The sequence below is a fragment of the Bombina bombina genome, chromosome 4 (assembly GCF_027579735.1).
Source record: "Bombina bombina isolate aBomBom1 chromosome 4, aBomBom1.pri, whole genome shotgun sequence".
Classification (NCBI taxonomy): domain Eukaryota; kingdom Metazoa; phylum Chordata; class Amphibia; order Anura; family Bombinatoridae; genus Bombina; species Bombina bombina.
Genome location: NC_069502.1, coordinates 191,637,547 through 191,665,192, shown reverse-complemented (window position 1 = coordinate 191,665,192; position 27,646 = coordinate 191,637,547). Strand labels below are relative to the sequence as shown.

Below are 27,646 nucleotides of genomic sequence, written 5' to 3'. Positions count from 1 at the left end.
GAGGCGGGAGTGAGGCGGATTAGGGGTTAATAACTTTATTATAGTAGCGGTGAGGTCCGGTCGGCAGATTAGGGGTTAATTATTGTAGGTAGATGGCAGCGACGTTGTGGGAGGCAGATTAGGGGTTAATAAATATAATATAGGGGTCGGCGGTGTTAGGGGCCGCAGATTAGGGGTGCATAGCTATAATGTAGGTTGCAGCGGTGTACGGAGCGGCAGATTAGGGGTTAAAAAAATATGCAGGTGTCAGCGATAGCGGGGTCGGCAGATTAGGGGTTAATAAGTGTAAGGTTAGGGGTGTTTAGACTCGGGGTTCATGTTAGGGTGTTAGGTGCAGACTTAGGAAGTGTTTCCCTTAGGAAACAATGGGGCCGCGTTAGGAGCTGAACGCTGCTTTTTTGCAGGTGTTAGGTTTTTTTTCAGCTCAAACGGACCCATTGTTTCCTATGGGGATATCGTGCACGAGCACGTTTTTGAAGCTGGCCGCGTCCGTAAGCACCGCTGGTATTTAGAGTTGCAGTGTCGGTAAATTATGCTCTACGCTCCCTTTTTGGAGCCTAACGCAGCCCTTCTGTGAACTCTAAATACCAGCGGTATTTAAAGGGTGCGGCCAAAAAAAAGCACGCGTAGCTAACGCACCCCTTCTAACGCAAAACTCCAAATCTAGGCCTAAATTTTGACGATTTAATAGAAACAAGGTCAGTTAGATAGTTCTTTCCTATTTTGACCAAACCCAGCATGGCAAAACAACAATACTTTTTCTGTACTATTACTTAGCAGACTGATACATTTTCTCTTCTATCTTACTTTCAAGTTATTAGTGAAATAATGGATGTGACTAGATGTATCTTTACCACAGAAAAAAACAAAAAACCGACAATTTGAAATATGTTCTGTTTATTTAAAAAGCATTCATTACACAGTGCAAACTTTTCTTTGGTAAAATACCTGTTTACAGTAAAAAAAAAGACAAAGGCACTCATTTTTGAAACATTAAGATCTGATAATAAATATGGACAGTTTGCAAAACTGTAGAATTTCAAGCACAAAGTAGAGAAAGAAGACAACTGTATGGTGTAAAAAATAGCTAAAAAAGAAAATACCTGTTTTTGAACAAATATTTTTGCGACACAACTCTCTGACAGTGAAGACATTGGCTAAAATATTCCAAAAAACTACTAACTGCATGTACATATAATCTATATGTAGCTAATGGAAAGGAATTATGTGTAAGGGACTGTAATATTAAAACATTGTCAGTGGCAATAAACCCATAGGAATTAGAAGTGAACAATAAGTAAAAGCATGGAGTATCCAATTAGCATATTAATTGTGTATACTTTACATCAGGATTGTCCAACCCCAGGACAAAAGGCCATGTGTTAAGGATTTGCTCTGTAAGCAATTAGGAAATCAAATCCACAAAATGAGGTATATTTCCTGCAGAGAATTTTTTAAAGGGACATTGTATTCATTATCATGCATAGGAGTATTATGTTGAAAAACATTAAGTGAAAGATATTTAAAGGGACATAAAACCCAATTATTTTTATTTCATGATTCAGATAGAGCATACAATTTAAAACAACTTTCCAATTTACTTCTATTATCAACTTTTCTTCGTTTTCTTGTTATCATTTGTTGAAAGCTAGAAAGTAAGCTCAGGAGAGTGCACATGTCTACAGCCCTATATGGCAGCAGTTTTGCCACAATGTTATACATTAGCAAGAGCACTAATTCCTGTTATGTAGTGCTCTAGACATTTGCACGCTTACTAATCTAGATATCTCTTCAATAAAGATTAACAAGAGAACAAAGCCAATTTGATAATAGAAGTAAATTGGAAACTTTTTTAAAAATTGTATTCTCTATCTGAATCATGATATAAAAATTTGGGGTTTCATGTCCCTTTAAATGCCAACTAATACAGTAAAATTAGTTGTATACTACCTGATAATGCTCACTTGCTTCCCACATTTTTATTGGTAGGAAAGAATATTCCTCTTCACATGTAGGTGTATTCAGGACAGAGAATTGTATATAAAAGGACACAGATAATGGGGCACATTTATCAAGATCTGTCTCTTTGAACATCAATGTTCCTTTCCTTCAAAAAAAAAGCTAAATGCACACTCCCATGAATTATGTGCTGTAGCCAATCCAGGGCCGATACTAAAGTAATAAACAGGAACAACCATTCAGAGGTTAATGGGAAGCATTAAACACAGCATCAGCCCTCTCAGAAGGAAGGACACCCTTTTCACCAGGGTAAGTTACTTATACTTAAAATACTCATCTTTAAAAAGCTGCTTAATACCATAGGATCTAGAATGTCCCTTCAAACAAGTGGAGGCCAACTCATTGTCTAAATTGTATAATGCAGCATTTTATGTTACTTCCCAATGAATACTCATTACGTTGGAGCCTGGGTTAATTCTCCAATCAATTTCATATTATATTAGCAACATATGTTATAAAACATCACCTGTCTGCTGATGGAGATGCAGGAAACTGATAACCAAGTGAGATGCCGTATGTGCAGGTATCTGGATCTGTGCAATAGCACAAGTACATGTTGCAAGACAGGTATTGTCCCCTATGTAAGTAAAACCAGTGTCAAATATGTGCCTCAAGCATTGCTCATTGAGGATTGTTTACAAATAATCACAATGCACTTTTCTGTTATTCTGTATTATTTGGTGGGGTTTTACAGTTTTGTTTACTAATACTATTAGCTATCTGTCCATCTAAAAATCAAATACAACTCATTGTTTGAATAGGTTGGACTCCCTTATTTTAAACTCTGAACTGGCAATGACCCTTTAGAACTGGAGCTGAACAACCATTCAAGGCAACATTGTATAAGGGCATGTTGCTGTAATCTAAATACCTGAACATATGCTATTGAGTCCTGTCTACATCACAGCTGAATGTAAATATCATACATCAAGTGTTATGTAAAATATTCAGCTCTCTGCAGCACATATGCTAGCTTGGCTTGGGCAGCCTGCATACAAATCTGGAAACAATTAAAATGCATTCCAATTACGACATACTGAGGATACATACGTTCATACCAAACAGTGCATCAATGTAATACCTCTAACATGCAGATTACAGAAATGACAAAAAGAACCTGCAAAACGAGTTCGTTTGAACGGTTACTCTGTACACGCTGTCTACAAGGAGCACCATAAGATTAATGTTTAATGAGGTATGACTGTTGTCCTTCACTACATTTTAAACGCAATGCTTGCACCGGTAATAACTAAGGAACCTGAATATCCGGGTTATTGCAAGCTAATAAAAAAAAAAACACATAAAAATATCAATCACCAATATTATCAAATAAATGCATGTCAGCTTTAATAAGAAATATGTATTATGGAAAGCGTAGTGTTGTGTTATAGATTAGATTTGAACTAAGATGCACTTTGTAAAGAAATTTGATCTTGTAAATAAAAAAAAATTAAAAATAATATAAGAAAGAAGTTGAGCTATGATGCTTCCTGTGCAAGTACTGTGCTTGGGACAGTAACAAGATTGTTTTGGTAATTGATACAATTTTTAAGATGTTTTTCAATACAAAACAGAAAGTAGAAATATATAAAACGAAGACATTCTTGTAAAATCTGGGCTTACGCGATGGTCATACTCAAGAGGCAGAATGATGAGTTGTGCTGTATGTCCTTACTAATATAAAGGTACATGTTTTATATACACGATTACTTCAATATAGAAAACAAAAAGTGACGCTTAAGACCATTATACAGGCCAGGAAGTCCAAATTGATAATATACAAAAAATTATATTTGCTTGTACTGATTTTTCATTAACAGAATAATACAACATGAGTATTAGCACCAGTTTTTTTTTCTTCTAACCTGAGACATATATACACCAAAAAAATATGGCTGACACGAAATTCAATATCCTGTCACTGTTTTATATGTTTCCCTTTCCAAGAGACTGCGTTGTGTTTATGTTTAACTAAATAAAACTAGGATGGTGCCTGATTTGGATTTAGGATGCAGAGTTTATCATTTCAGTTTTAAACTCTGTTTTTTGTTACTGCAGCTGTCAATATCCGTAAGTATAATTCAGTGTTATGAGTTCTGGGTTTTATCATGTTTGCAGATTGGACAACACACTCCTTCCTTTTTCTCTGGCGCCAAGCATTCAACTGGGGGACACGATTCCACATAACATGTCATGCGACCATCCTGTAAGATAAAACATTGATAAAGATTATACAGAAAAACATATGAATATTATAAGTAACATGCTCTTTTCGCTCATAATGTTTAAAATTGCTGAATATATTGTGCAAACTAAATGAAAAACATCTATAAATGATTTTACGTAAATGAACAAGCAGATATTTTTGTGCATCTCAGATGTTGCAATGATATAACAAAAATGTGAAAATATGCAAATTAAATGGTCAGAAAGAGGTTTAGTTACTTTTATTGCTTCCTCGGCAGCATTGCGTGCAAACACTTCTGCCATATAGTGCAAGTCACACATAGGGATGGGCGAATGTGCTGAAATTGTAATTCGTTTGGTAGAACAAATAGTCCTGTGGACATTCGTTTAGGACAATCGAATGTTGATAAGAATAAAAATTTGATAATCGGATATAATTTCCGGTTTTCGAATGTTACTTTCATTTTCTGATGTTAATTACATTGAATATCCACATTCGAAATTTTGAATATAACATTTAATTTAATAAATACCATTCAGAAGTTCAATAGTGCATGTGGTAGGGAATTTAGTAAATTGATAAATAATATATCAATTTGAATATTGCATAATTGGAATATTGAATTTAAAGAAAGCATTATAAATACTATTACATTAGTCGAATGTTAGACTGTTGTACAAACATTCAAAATTCGGAACAAACTAATGGGTTAAAATTATTTACATTTTTTCGAATGTTGCAAAACATTTGCGCATCTCTTGTCACACACATGCTCTTGAACCTACCTAGGTATCCTCTTCAACAAAGGATACATACATACCAAGAGATTGAAGCAAATTTTTATAATAGAAGTACATTGAAAAATGGAATGCTCTATCTGAATAATGGACTCACATTGCATTCACATTTTGTACAAGAATCTTTGTTCCACTTTTCATTTGTAGAGTATGATTTTCCAGTTTCATCAGTGCAATCAGTGCTGCTCAAGCGAGATTCAAGCTTTTTGATCTGAAAATAAATCAGCAGAATAATCTTGAATATTGTACGCAGATATAGTTTCACAGTTATTATGAATCATTTTAAAATGTGTACGTCATGGAGTGGAAGAGAGATAATGAAAAATGGAGGAATATAAAATATAGCATTACAAGTGGATGGTTAAAAAGTTTAACCAGAGCATCTTAAAATGGCCCAAACTTTTTGACGCACCATAAATTTGTAATGGATAGCACTGGGTACGCTATGAGTTATTATTCTTGTATCACAAGTGGTTAGTGATGTGTAAAACAAAGCGCTTTTTGAGACCTGAAGTATATTATTATAGTATAGTACAGAACTGCATGAAGCTCTCGTCTACTTGCGCACTATTGGCTTAGTGCTTGAGCGATATTCAGCATCAGCTTTATTTTGTGCCGCATACAAGTCTATTATGTGAGAGGTGAAGCACACCCGCGCTATTTAACATGCAGATGTTAGCACTCCTTAGACCAGTGTTTCTCAACCGCCGTCCTCCCCCCAACAGGTCAGGTTTTTTTTTGGTTTTTTTAAAATTATTTATTTCCAACAAAATGAAAATACAAAAAACAAGAAAAAAGAATACAATAATACAGGTATGTTACCTTTTGCGCCACGCAGGGCCCCATTACCTATAATTAACTTAAATATAGACAATACAGTCTTTGCTTGTAGATACTAGCTCATAAATGTTGGAGTTTTTCCCATTTATTTTCTAAGACACCAAATCAGACATACACAAAAAAAAAAAAAAAAAAAAAAAAAGGGGAAGAAGGGGAAGGAAACTCTCTCTCTCTCTCCCCCACCCCTCCCTCCAGCTCTCCTTAGTATTGAAGTGTCAGCCTCCTAACTGATTCAAGTCTATCCCATATCCACACTGTCCTCCAACCAAATACTTGGAAGATGGCCTGCTAGGACTTGAGATTGAATATAAATGGAGTTTTTCAATGGCCTGACCAACGTCTTTTGAGTCTCCACTGAAAAAGAAGTAATAATCAATTTCCAGTGTTTAATAAAGATAGCAATCTGAGTATCTGTTGGGTTCTGTAAATTATATTGTTCAAATATAAGTTGAGAAGTCAACTCACTCTTCAAAGATTTTGTTTGGGGCAGACTTGGCCTTCCATGTTTTTAAGATTAAATTACGTGCGACCAATATAATCTGGTTAATCATTTTATAGTTTCTAGGCGTATAATGAGATTTCACCAAAAAAAAAAATTCTAATGGTGAAATCTCATATTGTATTTTAAGCGTAGCTTTCATCCAATATATTATCCTAGCCCAAAACTGAGCTATCTTGGGGCATGACCAGAAACAGTGCAACATGCCCGCCTTAGTTGCACTACATCTGGAGCAGGAGATCGTTGAATTATACCATTTAGATAGCTTTGCCGGCGTTAAATATACTTTTAAGGCTACTTTAATCTGCGTTTCTCGCCAAGTGGTCAACACCCAGCTTTTCTGAATTACCCTAAAGGCGTTCTTTACCGCCTCAGCATCAATTTGTGGGAGAGATTTATCCCATAGAGATACTATGTACTCTATTTGAATTAAGGAAGGCTCAAGCATGAGAAGGGAATAAAACGGGGCAATAGAATAATCCCCTCTTTGGAAATTATTAATACTATTTTGTGCCTCACCTAGTGACCAATCTATCCCGTAATAGCTTATCTTTAGTTCCTGAATAAAATGTCTTAACTGTAGGTAAGCATAAAACTCTTTATTCGATAATCCAAACATATTGCTCAATTCCCTGAAAGTAAGTATCTCTAGATCCGAATTAAGAAATTGTATCACATATCCGAGCCCTCTGCCTGCCCAGTCTCTAAAAACCTGATCTGTGATACCTGGAGAGAAATTGGGATTCCCTGTAATCGGTAAATACTTGGATACATAGGGTGAAGCACCCAGATCCACACAATACTTTTGCCAGGCAGTTATTATGTTTTTAAAAGTTTCCATCATAAAGATTTGTGTTGGCAAAGCAGTAATTGGGCAATGTAATATCGCATCTAAACGTACGGGAGCAATCAATGCTGTTTCCCAGCTTACTGGGGATACCTGTTCTAGTCCTGTCAACCAATCCACTGCTATCTTAACCCGAGCTGCCTGGCTGTAAAGTAATATATTCGGCAGTGATAAGCCGGCAGCTTCTACCTTGTTCATCAAGCGTGCTACAGAAATCCGAACTCTAGAGCCTTGCCATAGAAATTTGGCGCATGCCTTATTATAATTTATTATGTCCTTTTTATGGATAGGTAGCGGTATATTTTGAATGAAGTAGAATATTTTGGGAAATAAAATAGTTTTTAAAAGCATGGCCCTAGCTGATAAGGAGATAGGCAGTTTCATCCAGTCTTCCATTTTTTTTTTACATTCTGAAAAACATTTATTGTAATTCAGGTTATACCACTCTGAAGGATTTGAATTTAGAGTAAGCCCTAAGTATGTTATCTGCTCTGTTTCTTTGAAAGGGTGATTGATAATATGATCTTTTTTATTTATCCATAACAGTTCCGATTTGGACCAGTTAATTCTAAAACCCGATATACTGCCAAAGCTGTTAACCAGTTCCAAAAGAAGCGGGAGATCCTTATTGATATTACTTAAACACAATAGGATATCATCCGCATACATCAATAATACTAATTTTTGTGCCCCTATTCGAATCCCTTCTAAGCGTTGACGAAGTATGATTCCAAGAGGCTCCAATGAGATGTTAAACAGGAGAGGAGATAGGGGGCATCCTTGACGGGTGCCCCTATGTAGTATTACCGGTTGGGAAAGTTCGCCATTGATAAGCAAAGCTGAATTTGGGGCAGAATAAATAATGCGAACTACTTCCTGAATATGCCCCCTCATACCAAACTGCTCTAAAGAATAAAACAGATGTTTCCAAGAAACCCGGTCGAACGCCTTTTCCGCGTCGACGGTCAGCAGAGTGAGGTCTAACTTCGCTCTGTCTTTATCCGTTCTAAACTTATTCCAAAAATAATCAATTAGAGTCAAGATCTTACGGGTGTTTTTGGCCGGATTCCTCCCTGCCATGAACCCGGCTTGATTCTCATGTATTATTAACCCGAGATAGGGTTTTAGTCTTTTTGCCAAAATCGATGTAAGCAGTTTGTAGTCCGCATTAAGAACTGATATAGGTCTATATGACCCAGGTAACTCTGGATCCTTATTTTTTTGGGGTATTAGAGATATTACCGCCGCCGCAAAATAAGGAGAGCATTTATTATGCTCAATAAAATAGTAATTAAATAAATTCACCAATGTTGGAGCAATTTGTGTCTGTAAAATCCTATAAAGTTCCAATGGTAGACAATCAGGACCAGCTGCTTTATTAGTTTTGGCAGCTACAATAGCCTCTATGATCTCATCAACTGTAATTGGAGCATTAATTTCTGCCAAACTCTCCTTAGATATTTTAGGAGTCTTAATTTTATCCCAAAAATCTCCTATGGTTATACCTTGCTCTTCCGAGCTATATAGCTCGGTAAAAAATTCATAAAATACTCTAGATATATCTGTATTGCAGGTATATCTCTTGGAATCTTTTCTAATAGAGGTTATCTTACCGCTACCTCTAGGCTTAATCAGCCTTGCCACGAATCTAGCAGACCTACCCGCTTGACCACAATAAAGGGCTTTTTGTCTTTGTATATCTGCCCTGGTCTTCTGTTTAATGAAGACATCTCGCAAAGATTTAGCTGCTATATATCTCCTCCAGTGCTCGCATGAGCGCAGACCTAAATAAGTTTTATACGCGTTTTTTACCTGACGTGACAGCTGAATTTCCTGTTGCCTGGATTTCCTTTTCAACTTACACAGATATGCCTTTACCTTACCACGTAAGACAGCCTTTGCTGCTTCCCAGAAGACCTCAGGTCTATTAACATAATCTCGGTTGAAGCCAACATATTCTTGCCACTGGTTAATCAGCCAATTATTAAATTGGAGGTTGTTCATCAAATATCTGGGGAAAAAAATTGACTGAGTCCCTGCACTGCCTATCCGCGATAATTTGCATTCTAACGTTATTACCGCATGGTCTGAGATCACTATATCTCCAATCTCAGCTTCCCAATCAAGACCAATCAAGGACTCCGCAATCAAAAAACAATCTATCCTGGATAATGCCTGCTGACCTTTGGACATACACGTGTAGGCTCTAGAATCGGGGTTCTGCAGCCGCCAGATGTCAATTAGGCCCAGTTGTGAGCATATTTTTTGAAAGATACGAGTCTTCCTATCCCTCAAGGGGCAACCTATTTTTTTAACTCTGTCTAAAGAGGGGTCTGCTATTAAATTGAGGTCCCCTGCAATAATAATATTCTGTCCAACAAATTTTTGTAGATATAACACCAAGTTGTCCCAAAATTCTCTGTCTATAATATTAGGACTGTAAATATTGCATAACACGTATCGAGCCTTATTACATGCTATTTCCAAGATAACAAATCTACCCTCCGGATCTATGAAAGAGGAGTCAATCTCATAATCTAGATTTTTCTTAAATAGAATTGCCACTCCCCTCTTACGGGCATTAAAGGGGGCCGCAACTACTTCACCCACCCAATTGGTTTGTAATTTCAAAACTTCAGATGCCTTTAAATGAATCTCTTGTAGGAACACAATATCTGATTGGGTTTTAGCCAAATGTTTGATTATTGCTTTGCGTTTTATTGGGGAGTTTATACCTCCTACATTCCAGGAGGCCAATTTAAAAGATGTTAACATAATTATTTAAAGAAAAAAGGAAAAAGGGAAAAAAAAAAAAAAATCCCCCAAAGGCACCAGGAAAAGAGGGGAGAGCAGGAAGGGAGGGAGAGGAAAAGGGAGAGCGAGAAAAACAAACAAAAAAAAAAAAGAGAAAAGGCAACAATACCCACATACAAATTTATAAAACAAAGTAAATTAAAATGACAACCTTCTACATAATTCCATGTTTCTCTAAGCATCAGCACACCCATGAAACTAACTTTAATGAACATCCCGCATAAGTCATCCTTTACACGTATGGTGTTATAAATAACTAGAGAAAAAAAAAATCAAAAATAATCCTTCCCTTTCCTAATCATTGGATCCCTAGTTCTTTACACAGCGCGGTTGCTTCCTTGCTGTTATTTGCTGTATAGGAACTACCTGCCTTGGTAATTAATAGTTTGGCCGGATAAACCAGCCTGACATTGCAATCTGCTTCTAAAAATCTAGAAAAAAAAGGGGACATTGTTTTTCTTTTAGCGCTAGTCTCTGCTGAAAAATCTTGAAAAATCAAGATTTTGTTATTGTCAATGTGTAATGGGCTCATTTTTCTATAGTGTTTCAAAAATAAAAGCTTGTCCTGATAATTCACAAATTTAAAAATAATCGGTCTGGCTTTAGAAAGAGTGTTACTATCTCTAAGCGGGCCTAGTCTATGCGCTCTCTCGATCAGGAAAGGTGAAGTCGGCGGGGGGATCATCAGTGCCAGGTTTTCATTATAGCTGAACTAGAGCACAGGTGAAATGATCAGCTGATCAGTAACCATGAAAACTAACTTGTTCTCACCAATCAGCTGATTATTAAACCTGTAAGCTCTAGTTCAGCTGTAATGAAAACCTCGCCTGTTGGGGGTAATTGAAGACAGCGGTTGAGAACACTTCCCTAGACTACTGCTCGAGGGATAAAAAACAATTTTAGGCTTGTAATTTGATTCTAAAATAGAAGAGCTATTGATTGCACTTGAGCTAATATTTTAGTGCTCCAATTGTAATCTAGACCTATATACTTTGCATTTTCTTCTAGATTGTAAGCCCCCACAGGAACAGGTCCCTTAATTCCTCCTGTATGTGTTTGTAAATTTTGCCCTGTTTCTTACAAGTTTAATATAATTGTTTTATTTAAATGAATTTGTACCCATGGACAGTGCTGCAGAATATGTTGGCGCTTCATAAATAAAGTATAATAATAATAATAATCATTTATTACCTGTTTTCTAAGACTAGTGATTGTCTTTTGCATATCGAGAACAAATTCCTTAAAGTCACTAACCACTGGAACATTCTTTGTGGTTTCAGTAGTAATAGTAGTATTCACAATGTTGGATGAGCTGAAAGAAAAAATATAAAAGATAAAAGCAAGATCATCCTATTATGAAAGCAGCAATTTAACTATTAGCTATAATGTCATTTATACCTTTTGTCCAAGCATATTTAGACACGATAAGGCCATTAAACAATGTTTTGGTTTCAACTATTTTCTGATCAAATTAAGCTAAATTCGAAATTAATTCAATGTCAAAGACCATTTTCAATTGCAGAATTAAAAAGGACAGCAAACAATAAATATAAAAGCAATTCATTTAAAAAATTGTAATATAAATATATACCTGCATTTTTTTAAAAAATTCAACATAAATAAAAAAATTTAGCACCAAACTTGAAGCTTGTTTCTGCTTTGCTCATCACTGCAAGAGTTTTTGAAGTTTGAGTTGGTGGGCAGCATAACCAATCAGAGACCAAATTACCTTTCCCATAGACACTAAGTAATTTTACCTATTATTACCAGGCCAGTCGGAGGTTAACTGCCTGAGTTGCTGGAAACTGTACAGATGACTGTAAGTATTCAGGTCTGTGCGTTTTACAGTGACTTAGGATGTGTACCCAGTCCGGTCTGATACTGCAGCCATTTCTGTGTTTTGTATGTGTTTAGAAAAATGATAAAGACCTGTGATACCGTTGTGATTCTCAGTATGTTTATTTGAAACCATTGCATTGTGTGGCTGCTGCAATTTAAAGTCCCAGGAAGGGAGAGACCTTGACGTGGTCCTGGGCTTAAACCGTTTGGCACCAAATGCTACTCACTCTCACAGTTTTGCTTTCAAATATTACTGAATGCTTGCTAGAGAGTGCCAGTTTTTCTGTGGGTTATATATATATGATAGTAAAGAAATGGGATGCACTCGCCAGGATTTCCAAAGTTACCATTTAATGTAACGTTTCAGGGGGTAACACCCTGAAACGTTACATTAAATTGTAACTTTGGAAATCCTGTCAAGTGAATCCCATTTCTTTACTATTATCTATACCATGAATGCACCCTGGGTGAATGAAATTACCTTCGGGTTTATTGCTGTAGGTGTAGCACAGTGTTGAGTTAGCACGCGAGCGATGTGTTAGTTTTTTTCTTTAAAGTGTGTTCCAATAAAGTCTATGGGGAGAAGAATTTAACATGATTGCAATACCCGAAGTCCTGAAGTTAGTGCGTGTTGTTTTTCACTTGCACTTTACAATTTACTGTCAACTAACTCACTCGCATTATAAGTTTACTTCCAGCAGTGTTTGCCCATGAGCGAAAAAACTAAATAGCACACCACTTGTAATCTGTTCATAAGAGGGATTCACTGTTGATGCTCTGCCTTAGCATCTTAGTATATATATATATATATATATATATATATATATATATATATATATATATATATATATATATATATATATATATATATATAGATATATAGATATATATATATACATGATGTTTTTTAGGGGGAAAATGTATACCTATATATACAGTGTATATATATATATATATATATATATATATATATATATATATATATATATATATATATATATATATATATAGATGGATAGATAGATAGATAGATAGATAGATAGATAGATAGATAGATAGATAGATAGATAGATAGATAAAGATATATATATATATATATATATATATATATACAGGTATATTTAATATCTATAAAAAAACATAGAACATATTCCCCTGTGTGAAGAACATTGGAATGTGAAATATTTACAGTACATATATAGTTAAACAAGGGATCCATTGCACTTTTATATATATATATATGTGTGTGTGTCTGCATATGTATACATATGTATTTATGTGTTTATATGTGTATATATATATATATATATATATGTCTGTAAAAACTGTACGGTCACATGGTTTTGTGCTGTTTTTTTTGTAACTTTTTTTTGTCTTGCGTAACAGTTAACCAGAGCTCTGAAGTTGCGCTAACCTAATGCATGTTAAATTTAATTGCACTCAAGCGAACGCATTTACTATCAATTCTTAATATGTGCGCTACTTCTGACACTTGCAAAGAGCCGAAATATACTCCTTATCGCTCGTGTGCAACAGTTAGCTCGCCACTCGTAATCTAGCCCTTAATATGTAAACAAATTTAACAAACTCTAATACGGATCTGTTTCATGTCAGTGCTTAAGATAGGTGTTTAATGTTTCTTACCTAGCTATGGTATCAGATGGCTTTTCCTCCTTGTAGCTATGTTCTACAGAACGCTTTCCTCTGAATTGATTTGAGAGGACACTAAACTGCCCTCTTGTTCTACAATCTAAAACCAAAGAACACATTCTTAATTGTGACACAAATTTTGCTTAGCGTGGTAAGTGTAAAATGCTATGTCATTACTACATAAATAAGCACCAATATTTCTTAATATACAATACATAAACATCTGAGTAATAGATGAGGATTTTACTGCAGGAAGGTGATAGACATTTAAACCTTTCATTTTGATTAGATAAGCATTGTACATATGAGTGCAATAAGCAAGAAGTGTGTGGCAATGGCTGGCCCATAGGGTGATATATTTATAGTTAGTCCTTACCACTCATGTAATACTTTGATATGACCATAGTTAGAAATAAATGTGCTAGAGTTTTGAGATGTAACAGATTTTCCCCTGGTGCATGCTGGGACGCAAGCACTGAGGATTCTGCTACGTCATCCTTTTATTCGTAGGTTGAAAATTAGTCTTCCTGCAACAACGGATGGAGAGTGGAAAAAAACTAAATATAGTCCCATCACTTGAAACGCATGCCATAAGTGAATTATGTTAAAGGGACAGTCTAGTCAAAATTAAACTTTCATGATTCAGATAGGGCATGTAATATTAAACAACGTTCCAATTTACTTTTATAACCAAATTTGTTCTCTTGATATTATTAGTTGAAAGCTAAACCTAGGTAGCCTCATATGTTAATGTATAAGCCCTTGAAGGCCGCCTCTTATCTGAATGCATTTGACTGTTTTCACAACTAGAGGGCATTAGTTCATGTGTGTCATATAGATAACATTGTGCTCACACCTGTGGTGTTACCTATGAGTCAGCACTGATTTGCTAAAATGCAAGTCTGTCAAAAAAACTGAAATAAGGGGGCAGTCTGTAGAGACTTAGATACAAGATAATCACAGAGGTAAAAAGTATATTAATATAACAGTGTTGGTTATACAAAACTGGTGAATGGGTAATAAAACAGAATTTATGTTTACCTGATAAATTACTTTCTCCAACGGTGTGTCCGGTCCACGGCGTCATCCTTACTTGTGGGATATTCTCCTCCCCAACAGGAAATGGCAAAGAGCCCAGCAAAGCTGGTCACATGATCCCTCCTAGGCTCCGCCTACCCCAGTCATTCGACCGACGTAAAGGAGGAATATTTGCATAGGAGAAATCATATGATACCGTGGTGACTGTAGTTAAAGAAAATAAATTATCAGACCTGATTAAAAAACCAGGGCGGGCCGTGGACCGGACACACCGTTGGAGAAAGTAATTTATCAGGTAAACATAAATTCTGTTTTCTCCAACATAGGTGTGTCCGGTCCACGGCGTCATCCTTACTTGTGGGAACCAATACCAAAGCTTTAGGACACGGATGAAGGGAGGGAGCAAATCAGGTCACCTAAATGGAAGGCACCACGGCTTGCAAAACCTTTCTCCCAAAAATAGCCTCAGAAGAAGCAAAAGTATCAAATTTGTAAAATTTCGTAAAAGTGTGCAGTGAAGACCAAGTCGCTGCCTTACATATCTGATCAACAGAAGCCTCGTTCTTGAAGGCCCATGTGGAAGCCCCAGCCCTAGTGGAATGAGCTGTGATTCTTTCAGGAGGCTGCCGTCCGGCAGTCTCGTAAGCCAATCTGATGATGCTTTTAATCCAAAAAGAGAGAGAGGTAGAAGTTGCTTTTTGACCTCTCCTTTTACCAGAATAAACAACAAACAAAGAAGATGTTTGTCTAAAATCCTTTGTAGCATCTAAATAGAATTTTAGAGCACGAACTACATCCAAATTGTGCAACAAACGTTCCTTCTTTGAAACTGGATTCGGACACAAAGAAGGCACGACTATCTCCTGGTTAATGTTTTTGTTAGAAACAACTTTCGGAAGAAAACCAGGTTTAGTACGTAAAACCACCTTATCTGCATGGAACACCAGATAAGGAGGAGAACACTGCAGAGCAGATAATTCTGAAACTCTTCTAGCAGAAGAAATTGCAACCAAAAACAAAACTTTCCAAGATAATAACTTAATATCAACGGAATGTAAGGGTTCAAACGGAACCCCCTGAAGAACTGAAAGAACTAAATTGAGACTCCAAGGAGGAGTCAAAGGTTTGTAAACAGGCTTGATTCTAACCAGAGCCTGAACAAAGGCTTGAACATCTGGCACAGCTGCCAGCTTTTTGTGAAGTAACACAGACAAGGCAGAAATCTGTCCCTTCAAAGAACTTGCAGATAATCCTTTCTCCAAACCTTCTTGAAGAAAGGATAGAATCTTAGGAATTTTTACCTTGTCCCAAGGGAATCCTTTAGATTCACACCAACAGATATATTTTTTCCATATTTTGTGGTAGATTTTTCTAGTTACAGGCTTTCTGGCCTGAACAAGAGTATCAATGACAGAATCTGAGAACCCTCGCTTTGATAAGATCAAGCGTTCAATCTCCAAGCAGTCAGTTGGAGTGAGACCAGATTCGGATGTTCGAACGGACCTTGAACAAGAAGGTCTCGTCTCAAAGGTAGCTTCCATGGTGGAGCCGATGACATATTCACCAGGTCTGCATACCAAGTCCTGCGTGGCCACGCAGGAGCTATCAAGATCACCGATGCCCTCTCCTGATTGATCCTGGCTAGCAGCCTGGGGATGAGGGGAAACGGCGGGAATACATAAGCTAGTTTGAAGGTCCAAGGTGCTACTAGTGCATCTACTAGAGTCGCCTTGGGATCCCTGGATCTGGACCCGTAGCAAGGAACCTTGAAGTTCTGACGAGAGGCCATCAGATCCATGTCTGGAATGCCCCACAATTGAGTAATTTGGGCAAAGATTTCCGGATGGAGTTCCCACTCCCCCGGATGAAATGTCTGACGACTCAGAAAATCCGCTTCCCAATTTTCCACTCCTGGGATGTGGATTGCAGACAAGTGGCAGGAGTGAGTCTCCGCCCATTGAATGATTTTGGTCACTTCTTCCATCGCCAGGGAACTCCTTGTTCCCCCCTGATGGTTGATGTACGCAACAGTCGTCATGTTGTCTGATTGAAACCGTATGAACTTGGCCTTTGCTAGCTGAGGCCAAGCCTTGAGAGCATTGAATATCGCTCTCAGTTCCAGAATATTTATCGGGAGAAGAGATTCTTCCCGAGACCAAAGACCCTGAGCTTTCAGGGGTCCCCAGACCGCGCCCCAGCCCACCAGACTGGCGTCGGTCGTGACAATGACCCACTCTGGTCTGCGGAAGCTCATCCCCTGTGACAGGTTGTCCAGGGACAGCCACCAACGGAGTGAATCTCTGGTCCTCTGATCTACTTGTATCGTCGGAGACAAGTCTGTATAGTCCCCATTCCACTGACTGAGCATGCACAGTTGTAATGGTCTTAGATGAATTCGCGCAAAAGGAACTATGTCCATTGCCGCTACCATCAAACCTATTACTTCCATGCACTGCGCTATGGAAGGAAGAGGAACAGAATGAAGTATTTGACAAGAGTTTAGAAGTTTCGATTTTCTGGCCTCTGTCAGAAAAATCCTCATTTCTAAGGAGTCTATTATTGTTCCCAAGAAGGGAACCCTTGTTGACGGAGATAGCGAACTTTTTTCTACGTTCACTTTCCACCCGTGAGATCTGAGAAAGGCCAGGACAATGTCCGTGTGAGCCTTTGCTTGTGGAAGGGACGACGCTTGAATCAGAATGTCGTCCAAGTAAGGTACTACTGCAATGCCCCTTGGTCTTAGCACCGCTAGAAGGGACCCTAGTACCTTTGTGAAAATTCTTGGAGCAGTGGCTAATCCGAACGGAAGTGCCACAAACTGGTAATGCTTGTCCAGGAATGCGAACCTTAGGAACCGATGATGTTCCTTGTGGATAGGAATATGTAGATACGCATCCTTTAAATCCACCGTGGTCATGAATTGACCTTCCTGGATGGAAGGAAGAATTGTTCGAATGGTTTCCATTTTGAACGATGGAACCTTGAGAAACTTGTTTAGGATCTTGAGATCTAAGATTGGTCTGAATGTTCCCTCTTTTTTGGGAACTACGAACAGATTGGAGTAGAACCCCATCCCTTGTTCTCCTAATGGAACAGGATGAATCACTCCCATTTTTAACAGGTCTTCTACACAATGTAAGAATGCCTGTTTTTTTATGAGGTCTGAAGACAATTGAGACCTGTGGAACCTCCCCCTTGGGGGAAGCCCCTTGAATTCCAGAAGATAACCTTGGGAGACTATTTCTAGTGCCCAAGGATCCAGAACATCTCTTGCCCAAGCCTGAGCGAAGAGAGAGAGTCTGCCCCCCACCAGATCCGGTCCAGGATCGGGGGCCAACATCTCATGCTGTCTTGGTAGCAGTGGCAGGTTTCTTGGCCTGCTTTCCTTTGTTCCAGCCTTGCATTGGCCTCCAGGCTGGCTTGGCTTGAGAAGTATTACCCTCTTGCTTAGAGGACGTAGCACTTGGGGCTGGTCCGTTTCTGCGAAAGGGACGAAAATTAGGTTTATTTTTGGCTTTGAAAGACCTATCCTGAGGAAGGGCGTGGCCCTTGCCCCCAGTGATATCAGAGATAATCTCTTTCAAGTCAGGGCCAAACAGCGTTTTCCCCTTGAAAGGAATGTTAAGCAATTTGTTCTTGGAAGACGCATCCGCTGACCAAGATTTTAGCCAAAGCGCTCTGCGCGCCACAATAGCAAAACCAGAATTTTTTGCCGCTAACCTAGCCAATTGCAAAGTGGCGTCTAGGGTGAAAGAATTAGCCAATTTGAGAGCATGAATTCTGTCCATAATCTCCTCATAAGAAGAAGAATTATTATTGAGCGCCTTTTCTAGTTCATCGAACCAGAAACACGCTGCTGTAGTGACAGGAACAATGCATGAAATTGGTTGTAGAAGGTAACCTTGCTGAACAAACATCTTTTTAAGCAAACCCTCTAATTTTTTATCCATAGGATCTTTGAAAGCACAACTATCTTCTATGGGTATAGTGGTGCGTTTGTTTAAAGTAGAAACCGCCCCCTCGACCTTGGGGACTGTCTGCCATAAGTCCCTTCTGGGGTCGACCATAGGAAACAATTTCTTAAATATGGGGGGAGGGACGAAAGGAATACCGGGCCTATCCCATTCTTTATTTACAATGTCCGCCACCCGCTTGGGTATAGGAAAAGCTTAGGGGGGCCCCGGGACCTCTAGGAACTTGTCCATTTTACATAATTTCTCTGGAATGACCAAATTCTCACAATCATCCAGAGTAGATAACACCTCCTTAAGCAGAGCGCGGAGATGTTCCAATTTAAATTTAAATGTAATCACATCAGGTTCAGCTTGTTGAGAAATTTTCCCTGAATCTGAAATTTCTCCCTCAGACAAAACCTCCCTGGCCCCCTCAGACTGGTGTAGGGGCACATCAGAACCAATATCATCAGCGTCCTCATGCTCTTCAGTATTTTCTAAAACAGAGCAGTCGCGCTTTCGCTGATAAGTGGGCATTTTGGCTAAAATGTTTTTGATAGAATTATCCATTACAGCCGTTAATTGTTGCATAGTAAGGAGTATTGGCGCACTAGATGTACTAGGGGCCTCCTGTGTGGGCAAGACTGGTGTAGACGAAGGAGGGGATGATGCAGTACCATGCTTACTCCCCTCACTTGAGGAATCATCTTGGGCATCATTTTCTCTAAATTTTGTGTCACATAAATCACATCTATTTAAATGAGAAGGAACCTTGGCTTCCCCACATACAGAACACAGTCTATCTGGTAGTTCAGACATGTTAAAAAGGCATAAACTTGATAACAAAGTACAAAAAACGTTTTAAAATAAAACCGTTACTGTCACTTTAAATTTTAAACTGAACACACTTTATTACTGCATATGTGAAAAAGTATGAAGGAATTGTTCAAAATTCACCAAAATTTCACCACAGTGTCTTAAAGCCTTAAAAGTATTGCACACCAAATTTGGAAGCTTTAACCCGTTTTTATATTTAACCCCTTTACAGTCCCTGGTATCTGCTTTGCTGAGACCCAACCAAGCCCAAAGGGGAATACGATACCAAATGACGCCTTCAGAAAGTCTTTTCTATGTATCAGAGCTCCTCACACATGCATCTGCATGTCATGCTTCCCAAAAACAAGTGCGCAATAGAGGCGCGAAAATGAGACTCTGCCTATGATTAGGGAAAGCCCCTAGAGAATAAGGTGTCCAATACAGTGCCTGCCGGTTATTTTACATAGTTCCCAAGATTAAAATAATTCCTCAAGGCTATGGAGTATAAAATATGCTTATATATAAATCGTTTTAGCCCAGAAAATGTCTACAGTCTTAAAAGCCCTTGTGAAGCCCTTTTTTTTTCTCTTCATGTAATAAAAATGGCTTACCGGATCCCATAGGGAAAATGACAGCTTCCAGCATTACATCGTCTTGTTAGAAATGTGTCATACCTCAAGCAGCAAAAGTCTGCTCCCTGTTTCCCCCAACTGAAGTTAATTCCTCTCAACAGTCCTGTGTGGAAACAGCCATCGATTTTAGTAACGGTTGCTAAAATCATTTTCCTCTTACAAACAGAAATCTTCATCTCTTTTCTGTTTCAGAGTAAATAGTACATACCAGCACTATTTTAAAATAACAAACTCTTGATTGAATAATAAAAACTACAGTTAAACACTAAAAAACTCTAAGCCATCTCCGTGGAGATGTTGCCTGTACAACGGCAAAGAGAATGACTGGGGTAGGCGGAGCCTAGGAGGGATCATGTGACCAGCTTTGCTGGGCTCTTTGCCATTTCCTGTTGGGGAGGAGAATATCCCACAAGTAAGGATGACGCCGTGGACCGGACACACCTATGTTGGAGAAAGGTATTCTCTATCTTTTAAAATAATAAAAATTCTGGGGTAGACTGTCCCCTTTAAGGCAGTGACAGGCTGCAGTTGTCTTGTTGGCTTACAAGACTGATGTGTAGGTAGGAACTGTCTTGTATTTTACTCAGAGTGTGGCAGGGTGGTTCCGTCCCCACAATAGACTGCCCTTCCGAAAATGGCAGGGTGGTTCGGTGGTTCCATCACCATAATAGACTACCCTCTGGGCAGGCTTTCCCACTAGTAGAATTATAATCCAGAAATTAAGAAACATGTAAATCCAGTTTTGCCATTATCAAATTTTATAGAAGCATAAAAATAAATCTAATAAAGTTTGTGTCAATCTAGACAATCACATACCAGCTGGCAAACCTCACCTTCACAGCAATCCTGCCACATCCTCAGGTCGAGTTTTGGAATGTGTTTGCAGCTAACATAGCCATGTGGGAACTCTGCCACTCTGAAGACATCTGGTTGAACTTTGGTTATGTTGTCCCCATTGTCACAGAGTATTCTTGCCAGAGATGTCTGTTTGATCTGCGTGAGCTGAGCTGGGGTGAATACACCAGGATTCTCATGCCACAACCTAATTAAATAACATTAACAAATATGCATTTAGCTTTAATTCAAATTAAATTAAAGGGACATGAAACCCAAAATGTTTCTTTCATGATTCAGATAGAGAATACATTTTAAACTTTACAATTTACTTCTATTATCAGTTTTGCTTTAATCTCTTGGTATCCTTTATTGAAGCAGCAATGCACTACTGGGAGATAGCTGAACACACTGGTAAGAAAATAACAAGAGGCTTATATGGGCAGCCAGCCAGCCACCAATCATCGGCTACCTTCCAGCTCCTGAGCCTACCTAGCTATTTGTTTCAACAATGGATACCAAGAGAACAAATCAAATTAGATAAAATAAGTACATTTGAAAGTTGTTTAAAATTGTATGGTCTGTCGGAGGAGGAGCACAGGTGTGTGGTCAGGTGAGATACCTGTTCAGCATTACCTCCACTGCAAGCTGTTGGCGAACTCTTCGCGCCTAAAACCCTAGGACACTGGGGGGCCTGCTTAGCAATTAAACCGCTGCTAGATCTGAATAGTGCCACAATATCGCACAAAATTGCATGCTGCCTCGGCTAGGGGACCTGCCTTCTGGCCTGAATAGACATTTTCCCCTGCTATAGGGAGAGAAGCCTTTCTCACTCAACTTTCTAATTCCATTCATACCCTCCTTGATTCAGAAACGGAGGTCGGACTCTGACAAACCTAAGAGACTTTTGCTCCAGAGCCTGCTCTAAGGCTATCCTTGATTCGGCTGCTGAATTCAGGGAGACGACCCGCCTGCTTACCCAAATTGTGACAGCTGCCGGACTGTACCTGTGGGCTCCGCTACTCCGCCCGGGTGTGGAGGCTGCTGGCTCGGCGGAGTTGGGCTATCTTTCTTACCTAGTTTCTTGCTTGCTGCAGGGGGTCCGGTCTCACGGCTGCTCACGGTCCGCTGTCTCCTCCCACCGATGCTGCGTGAGGGACGCGGACCGCCACTGGTGTTTGGTGTGCCTTGTTGGAGCCCGTAGTTCCCCTCACAGAGCCTGTCGCCCCCGCTGACCATTGGTCCCTGGATCTCTTCGTTGCAATTGGCAATCGTGACTGAGCGCATTCCCCCTCCCACCGGTGCTGCGTGAGGGGGTCTACGCTGAAGAGGAATCCTGCAGTTTCAGAGGGGTCCCCAGAGTGGAGGAGCCCGTAGTTCCCCTCACAAAGCCTGTCGCCCCCGCTGATCATTGGTCCCTGGATCTCTTCGTTGTAATTGGCAACCGTGACTGAGCGCATTCCCCCTCCCACCGGTGCTGCGAGAGGGGGTCTACGCTGAAGAGGAATCCTGCAGTTTCAGAGGGGTCCCCAGAGTGGAACATTGGGTAACGTTCAAGTGACTTTTTGTTTGTGCCCAAGGGTTGAGACCCCCCTTCCCAGTGCCATAACTTATAACTATACAGACCAGGGAGGAGGTGAAAAGTCCTAATAGACACTCTGTAATTGTCTCTGCTTAGGAAAGGCAGGATAAGGGTTAACTTTGGAAATACTTGGCTACTCAAATGTGTATAGGCCATAAGTTACATGTAGCCTCCCTTTTTCGTTCTCTCACCTAAACTTGATATAACTTGTTGAAAGTCATGGAAATCTAATCTGTTCATGTGCTTAGAGCTATTCTAGCAGTTAAACCTATGGTTTTTTTTGGTTTTTTTTCTTTTCTTTCTTTTTGTGTGTTTTTTTCTTTTTCTTCTCTTTTTTTCTTTTTTTCTCAGTAAATTTGCACTGTATTGGTAAAGCCTGCCTAGAAAAGGCAGGATAAGGGTTAATTTTGGAGATACTTGGCCATTCATGTATATATATGCCATAAGTTATATGTAGCCTTTCTTTTTGTCCTCTCATCTAAAATTCGACACAACCTGCTGAAAGTCATGGAATTCTAACCTGCTCTGTAAATAAGGCTGCTGTTACTGTATAACTCATCTATGGGCATGCTAATATATCATAGGTAAAAAGCACAGGGACACATCTTTTAGCTAAGCTTGGTAATTAATTTTAAGGTCCCCCTTAAAAGTTTGCTAAACTAAAAGACCTTTTTCTATAAATTTAAGTATAGAAACAGGGAGGAATGTCTTTATTCTTTTTGTTCTAAATCAAATAGCTTTAAACATGATAAATCTACATAGGATGTTACTCAGCTCCTAATAGAACTGCTGTGACTACCAAGTATCAGAGAAGTGGCTTATCTACTTCCATTTAAATCTTCTGCTTATGTGTTTGGAGGTTTTTTAGCAGATAAATCTGTTTTCTCTGTTTTTATTACTCTAACTGTAAATGTATTCAGTAAATTTGTAATGTATTAGGAAAGCCAACTAATTATAACACTTAAACCCTAGGGAGGAGGGTTATCTATCCTCCTTCTATTGATACTTGTGATTCATGCCATGGCCTAGACTTTTACTTTACACCTAATCAATGTTTGCTGATTCAAGACACTTTCTATAAGTCTAACTGTTGAAATAAGGAGGAATTTTGTCTGAATTTAAACAGTTGTCAAACTATCTGACTACACAAGATGGTACAGAGATGCTTAGCTATCAGCAGAAATACTGCAATTATTATAGAGTGAATAGTGTCTAAATTGTCAATATTGGGACTAAATTACTATTTATCAAGTGGTATTTTCTAATTTAAAATTATAGGATTCACCCTTTCATACTAGGAGGTAGATAATCCTATATCTGTGAGGCTCAATCACTAGACGCAACAGTTGATAAAAATTGACTTGATGCTTTAGGCTAAAACCCTTTTTTTATTTTCTCTTTTTTTTTTTTTTTTTTTTTTTTTTTTTTCTTCTCCTCCTCTAGAACTTTATTCTAGCACCAGACCGACACTACCCTATACTTTTGCTGGAGTTTATCACTAAATGGCTTAGAGCTATTTTTTTGCACTTTCAGGCTTTTTGTGCCCCACTACACAAGTCTCTCACTTCCCTTACACTGCACGACCTCACCCTTTTTTTTTTTTTTTTTATTTAAATAACCTTAAACACTATAAATCACATTTTCACTTCTTCTCCCCCTTTTTTTTTTTTTTTTCTCCTCTCTTTTTTTCTGCACTCACTTATTAGAAACGTCATATTAAACGTTTTCTTCTTCACTTAAATTTTTTAATCACGTGGTATATGGATAAATTCCTCTCTAACCCTTCTAAAACACCTTCTCCGAATATGGCAGGTAGGCAGAGGGATAGGAAACTCAAGAATATACAGGATCAGGCTTCTGACCCTCAATTAAATTCTATTAATGTCGTAGCATTACCAGAAACTCTCAATATGCAGACCTTAGTGACCAATATTGCAGATGCACTTGCACCTAAATTTGAGACACTCAAATCTGAAATTAAACAAGATATTTCCTCCTTAACTCAAGAGGTAAGGCAGTTCTCGAATAGACTGCAGGAAGTAGAGCAGAGGGTCTCAGATTTGGAAGACCAGGCAACTTCACATAGTGCTAAGCTTGAGGCCTCAACTAAAAACTTGCAAAAAATAATTGATAGGCTGGAAGATCTTGAAAACCATTCCAGACGGAACAATATAAGAATAATAGGTCTTCCTGAGAGAAAACAATTTGAAAATCTTGATTCTTTTATTTCTGACACACTTATCAAAGCGCTAAAAATTCCACCCACACACCCACCGATCATAGTAGAGAGAGCCCACAGAATAGGTACCCCCCCGCTCAGACAGTAGGAATAGTAATAGACCTAGACCTGTAATCGCAAGACTACTTAATTACCAAGATAAAAACTTACTATTGCAGTATTTTCGTAAAAATCAACCAATCCTTATAGAGGACAATAGGATTTTGATTTTTCAAGATTTCTCGGCGGACACAGCTCTTAAAAGAAGAGAGATGGCCCCGATCTGCTCTAAATTTATCCAACATGGGTACAGAGCTGCCCTGATCTATCCCTCTAAACTTAGAGTGGTAGTAAATGAGACAACACACATATTTGAAGATGGTCAAGCTGCAGAAAAGCTTTTTAATTCCTTAGACACATAAATATACAATAGAACCCTGTTGTATATTTTCTTTAATATCTCAGAGGACAGGTATATGGCAAAGGCAGCTATAGGTTCGGGGATAAGGGATCCCCCTCTCTTTATTTTCTTTTTTTTCTTTTGGAATTATTTTCTTTCTTTTTTTTTTCTTTTTTTCTCTCTCTCTCTTCCTTTCTTCCCTTCCCGTATCCTCCCCCCCTGGTTCTCTCCCCCCCTCAGCCCCCCTATCTTCCTTTATCTCTCTATATTGTTTAGAGATAAATGACGCAAAAAACAGATAATCTTAAACTTGTATCATGGAATGTAGGGGGAATTTCATCTCCCATTAAGCGAAAGGCAATTCTAACCCACTTTCGGAAAGCCCAGGCTGACATTGGATTTATACAGGAAACCCATTTAAACCTAGAGGAATCACTAAAATTAAAGTCATCATGGGTAAAGGAAGTATTTGCGGCTGCGAGCTCCGGAAAGAAAAGGGGGGTCGCTATACTTATAGGTAAAAGAGCCCAAGTGGAGATTTTATGTTCTGAGGCCGATCCTGGGGGGAGGTATGTCCTGGTCATAATGAAAATAGGTCAAGTAAAATATACACTTTGCAATGTCTATGGCCCGAATAAAACGGATCATGATTTTTGGGACTCGCTCCAGGCCAAACTCCTTCTAAGTAGTGAAGGCTACCTAATCTTGGGGGGAGACTTTAATATGGCCCCACATTGCCCCATAGATAGACTTAGAAGAAACACCAAGCTTCTAAAACAAAAGAAAGATAGCCTTGACTCTAAAATGATTAATAAAATTAAACAGAATCTTGCTTTACGAGACATTTGGAGATCTCAGAATCCTGATACACAGGAATTCGCATGTCTTTCCAAGGCTCACAAAACGTTATCCAGGATTGATCTGTTTTTAATTGATGATCGATTAATTAAAACAAAGGTAAAAACACGGATAATGCCGATTTTCCGGTCTGATCACGGGCCTATCTCCCTTGAGCTTAATTTTGCTCAATCGAAATCGAAGACCTTACGATTCTTCTTTCCTTACTATTCTTTCACTGACTTGAAGTTCAAAGATTGGCTTAGGAATAAATTTAAGGAATATGCTCAATTTAATAACAATTATATAGATCGTACAGATATCTTCTGGGAAACTGCCAAGGCAGTTCTCAGAGGAGAAATCACTGCATATACTGCTATACAAAACAAGAGAAGGAAGGCAAGAGAGAAGGAGGTTTGTAACTCAGTGATCAACTCTTATAACCTCTTTTTACTTGATAGAACCTCATTACACTGGGCAAGATATTTACGCGCCAAAGCTGCAAGAGATACTTTCATAATAACTCAGGAAACCCATAACGAGCTTAGACTGCAAGCCAAAATGTATAGATTTGGCAATAAATCTGGCAAAATGTTAGCCAAATTAATTAAGAACGAGAACAAAAAATCTACTATAGATAAAATTCAGTATAATGGGAAATATTTATCAAAGCCCGAAGAAATCTCAGGCGTATTTCATCAATATTTCCAGGAATTATATACTAGTAAAGATTTTAACATAGAGAAAGCGACTGAATTTTGGAATAATATTACACACCCCATAGCTTCTTCTGAAATGATTGATAGTCTCAATTCTCCCATCACAAGGGAAGAAATTGAAAAAACAATAACCAAACTCTCTCTTAACAAAGCGGCTGGCCCGGATGGATTACCCAATGAGTTCTATAAGATTTTATCATCAGAGATAGCCCCCTACTTGGCCAATCTGTATAATGATATTTTTATCAATGATAAACAGGTTACATCCTCCTTCTCTTCCTCATTCACTACTTTGATTTTGAAAGAGGGGAAAGACCCTACACGCAAAGAGTCTTATAGACCAATCGCTCTGTTAAATACGGACTACAAAATTCTCACTTCAATTCTAGCAACTAGGCTTCAGACTATTCTATCAAAAGTAATCCATCCGGACCAAGCTGGCTTCCTTAATAATCGCAACTCCTCAGCAAAAATTAGGGAACTAGTTGTCACTATGGAATATATCCAGAGGCTACCTGCACGGGAGGCGGGGGGAGAGGACTTTCCGGATCTGGCCATTCTGTCAATTGATGCAGAAAAAGCCTTTGACCTAGTAACTCATAAGCATATAATTACTTCCCTAATAAAGTTTGGGATCAAGGGCAATCTCCCTAAGTTCGTGGAGAATTTATATAACCAATCCTTTACAAGCTTGATTGTTAATAGTGATATTTCCTCTCCAATTGCATTAAATAGAGGTACACGGCAGGGGTGTCCTCTCTCCCCGCTTCTTTTTGATGTGGCCATAGAACCTCTGGCAATCATGATAAGGAGTTCTCTGGAGGGTATAAAAATCCAAAATCATGAAATGAAAATTGGATTATATGCAGACGATTTACTTGTCTACCTGTCCAATACTGATCAGAATATTCCAAAGCTCCTGCGAATCACCGATCACTTTGGTGCATTTTCAGGGTATAAAGTAAATGCTTCAAAATCCGAGTTGTTCTGGCTTAGGAAAAGCACTAGAAGCAACTTAGATTTTCCCTTTAGAGTGGTAACAGAATCTTTTAAATACTTAGGAATCCATATCCCAATTGATTTGAGAGATCTATACAAAGTAAATGTAACCCCAATGCTTGCTC

General features: G+C 38.5%; 1 protein-coding gene across 2 annotated transcripts in view; it reads right to left on the bottom strand.

The window, feature by feature from the left end:
- Positions 1-880: 880 nt before the first annotated feature.
- Positions 881-27,646, bottom strand: part of PXDN (peroxidasin) — a 315,380-nt gene continuing 288,614 nt past the window's right edge. For both annotated transcript variants that reach the window (XM_053709731.1, XM_053709732.1), the window contains 5 exons: positions 20,766-20,974; positions 13,488-13,593; positions 11,196-11,316; positions 5,102-5,215; positions 881-4,223 (listed from right to left, as the gene is read on the bottom strand). In XM_053709731.1, coding sequence (XP_053565706.1) covers positions 4,107-4,223; positions 5,102-5,215; positions 11,196-11,316; positions 13,488-13,593; positions 20,766-20,974 — 667 coding nt within the window. In that variant the 3' untranslated portion in view covers positions 881-4,106. The remainder of the gene's footprint in view (positions 4,224-5,101; positions 5,216-11,195; positions 11,317-13,487; positions 13,594-20,765; positions 20,975-27,646) is intronic.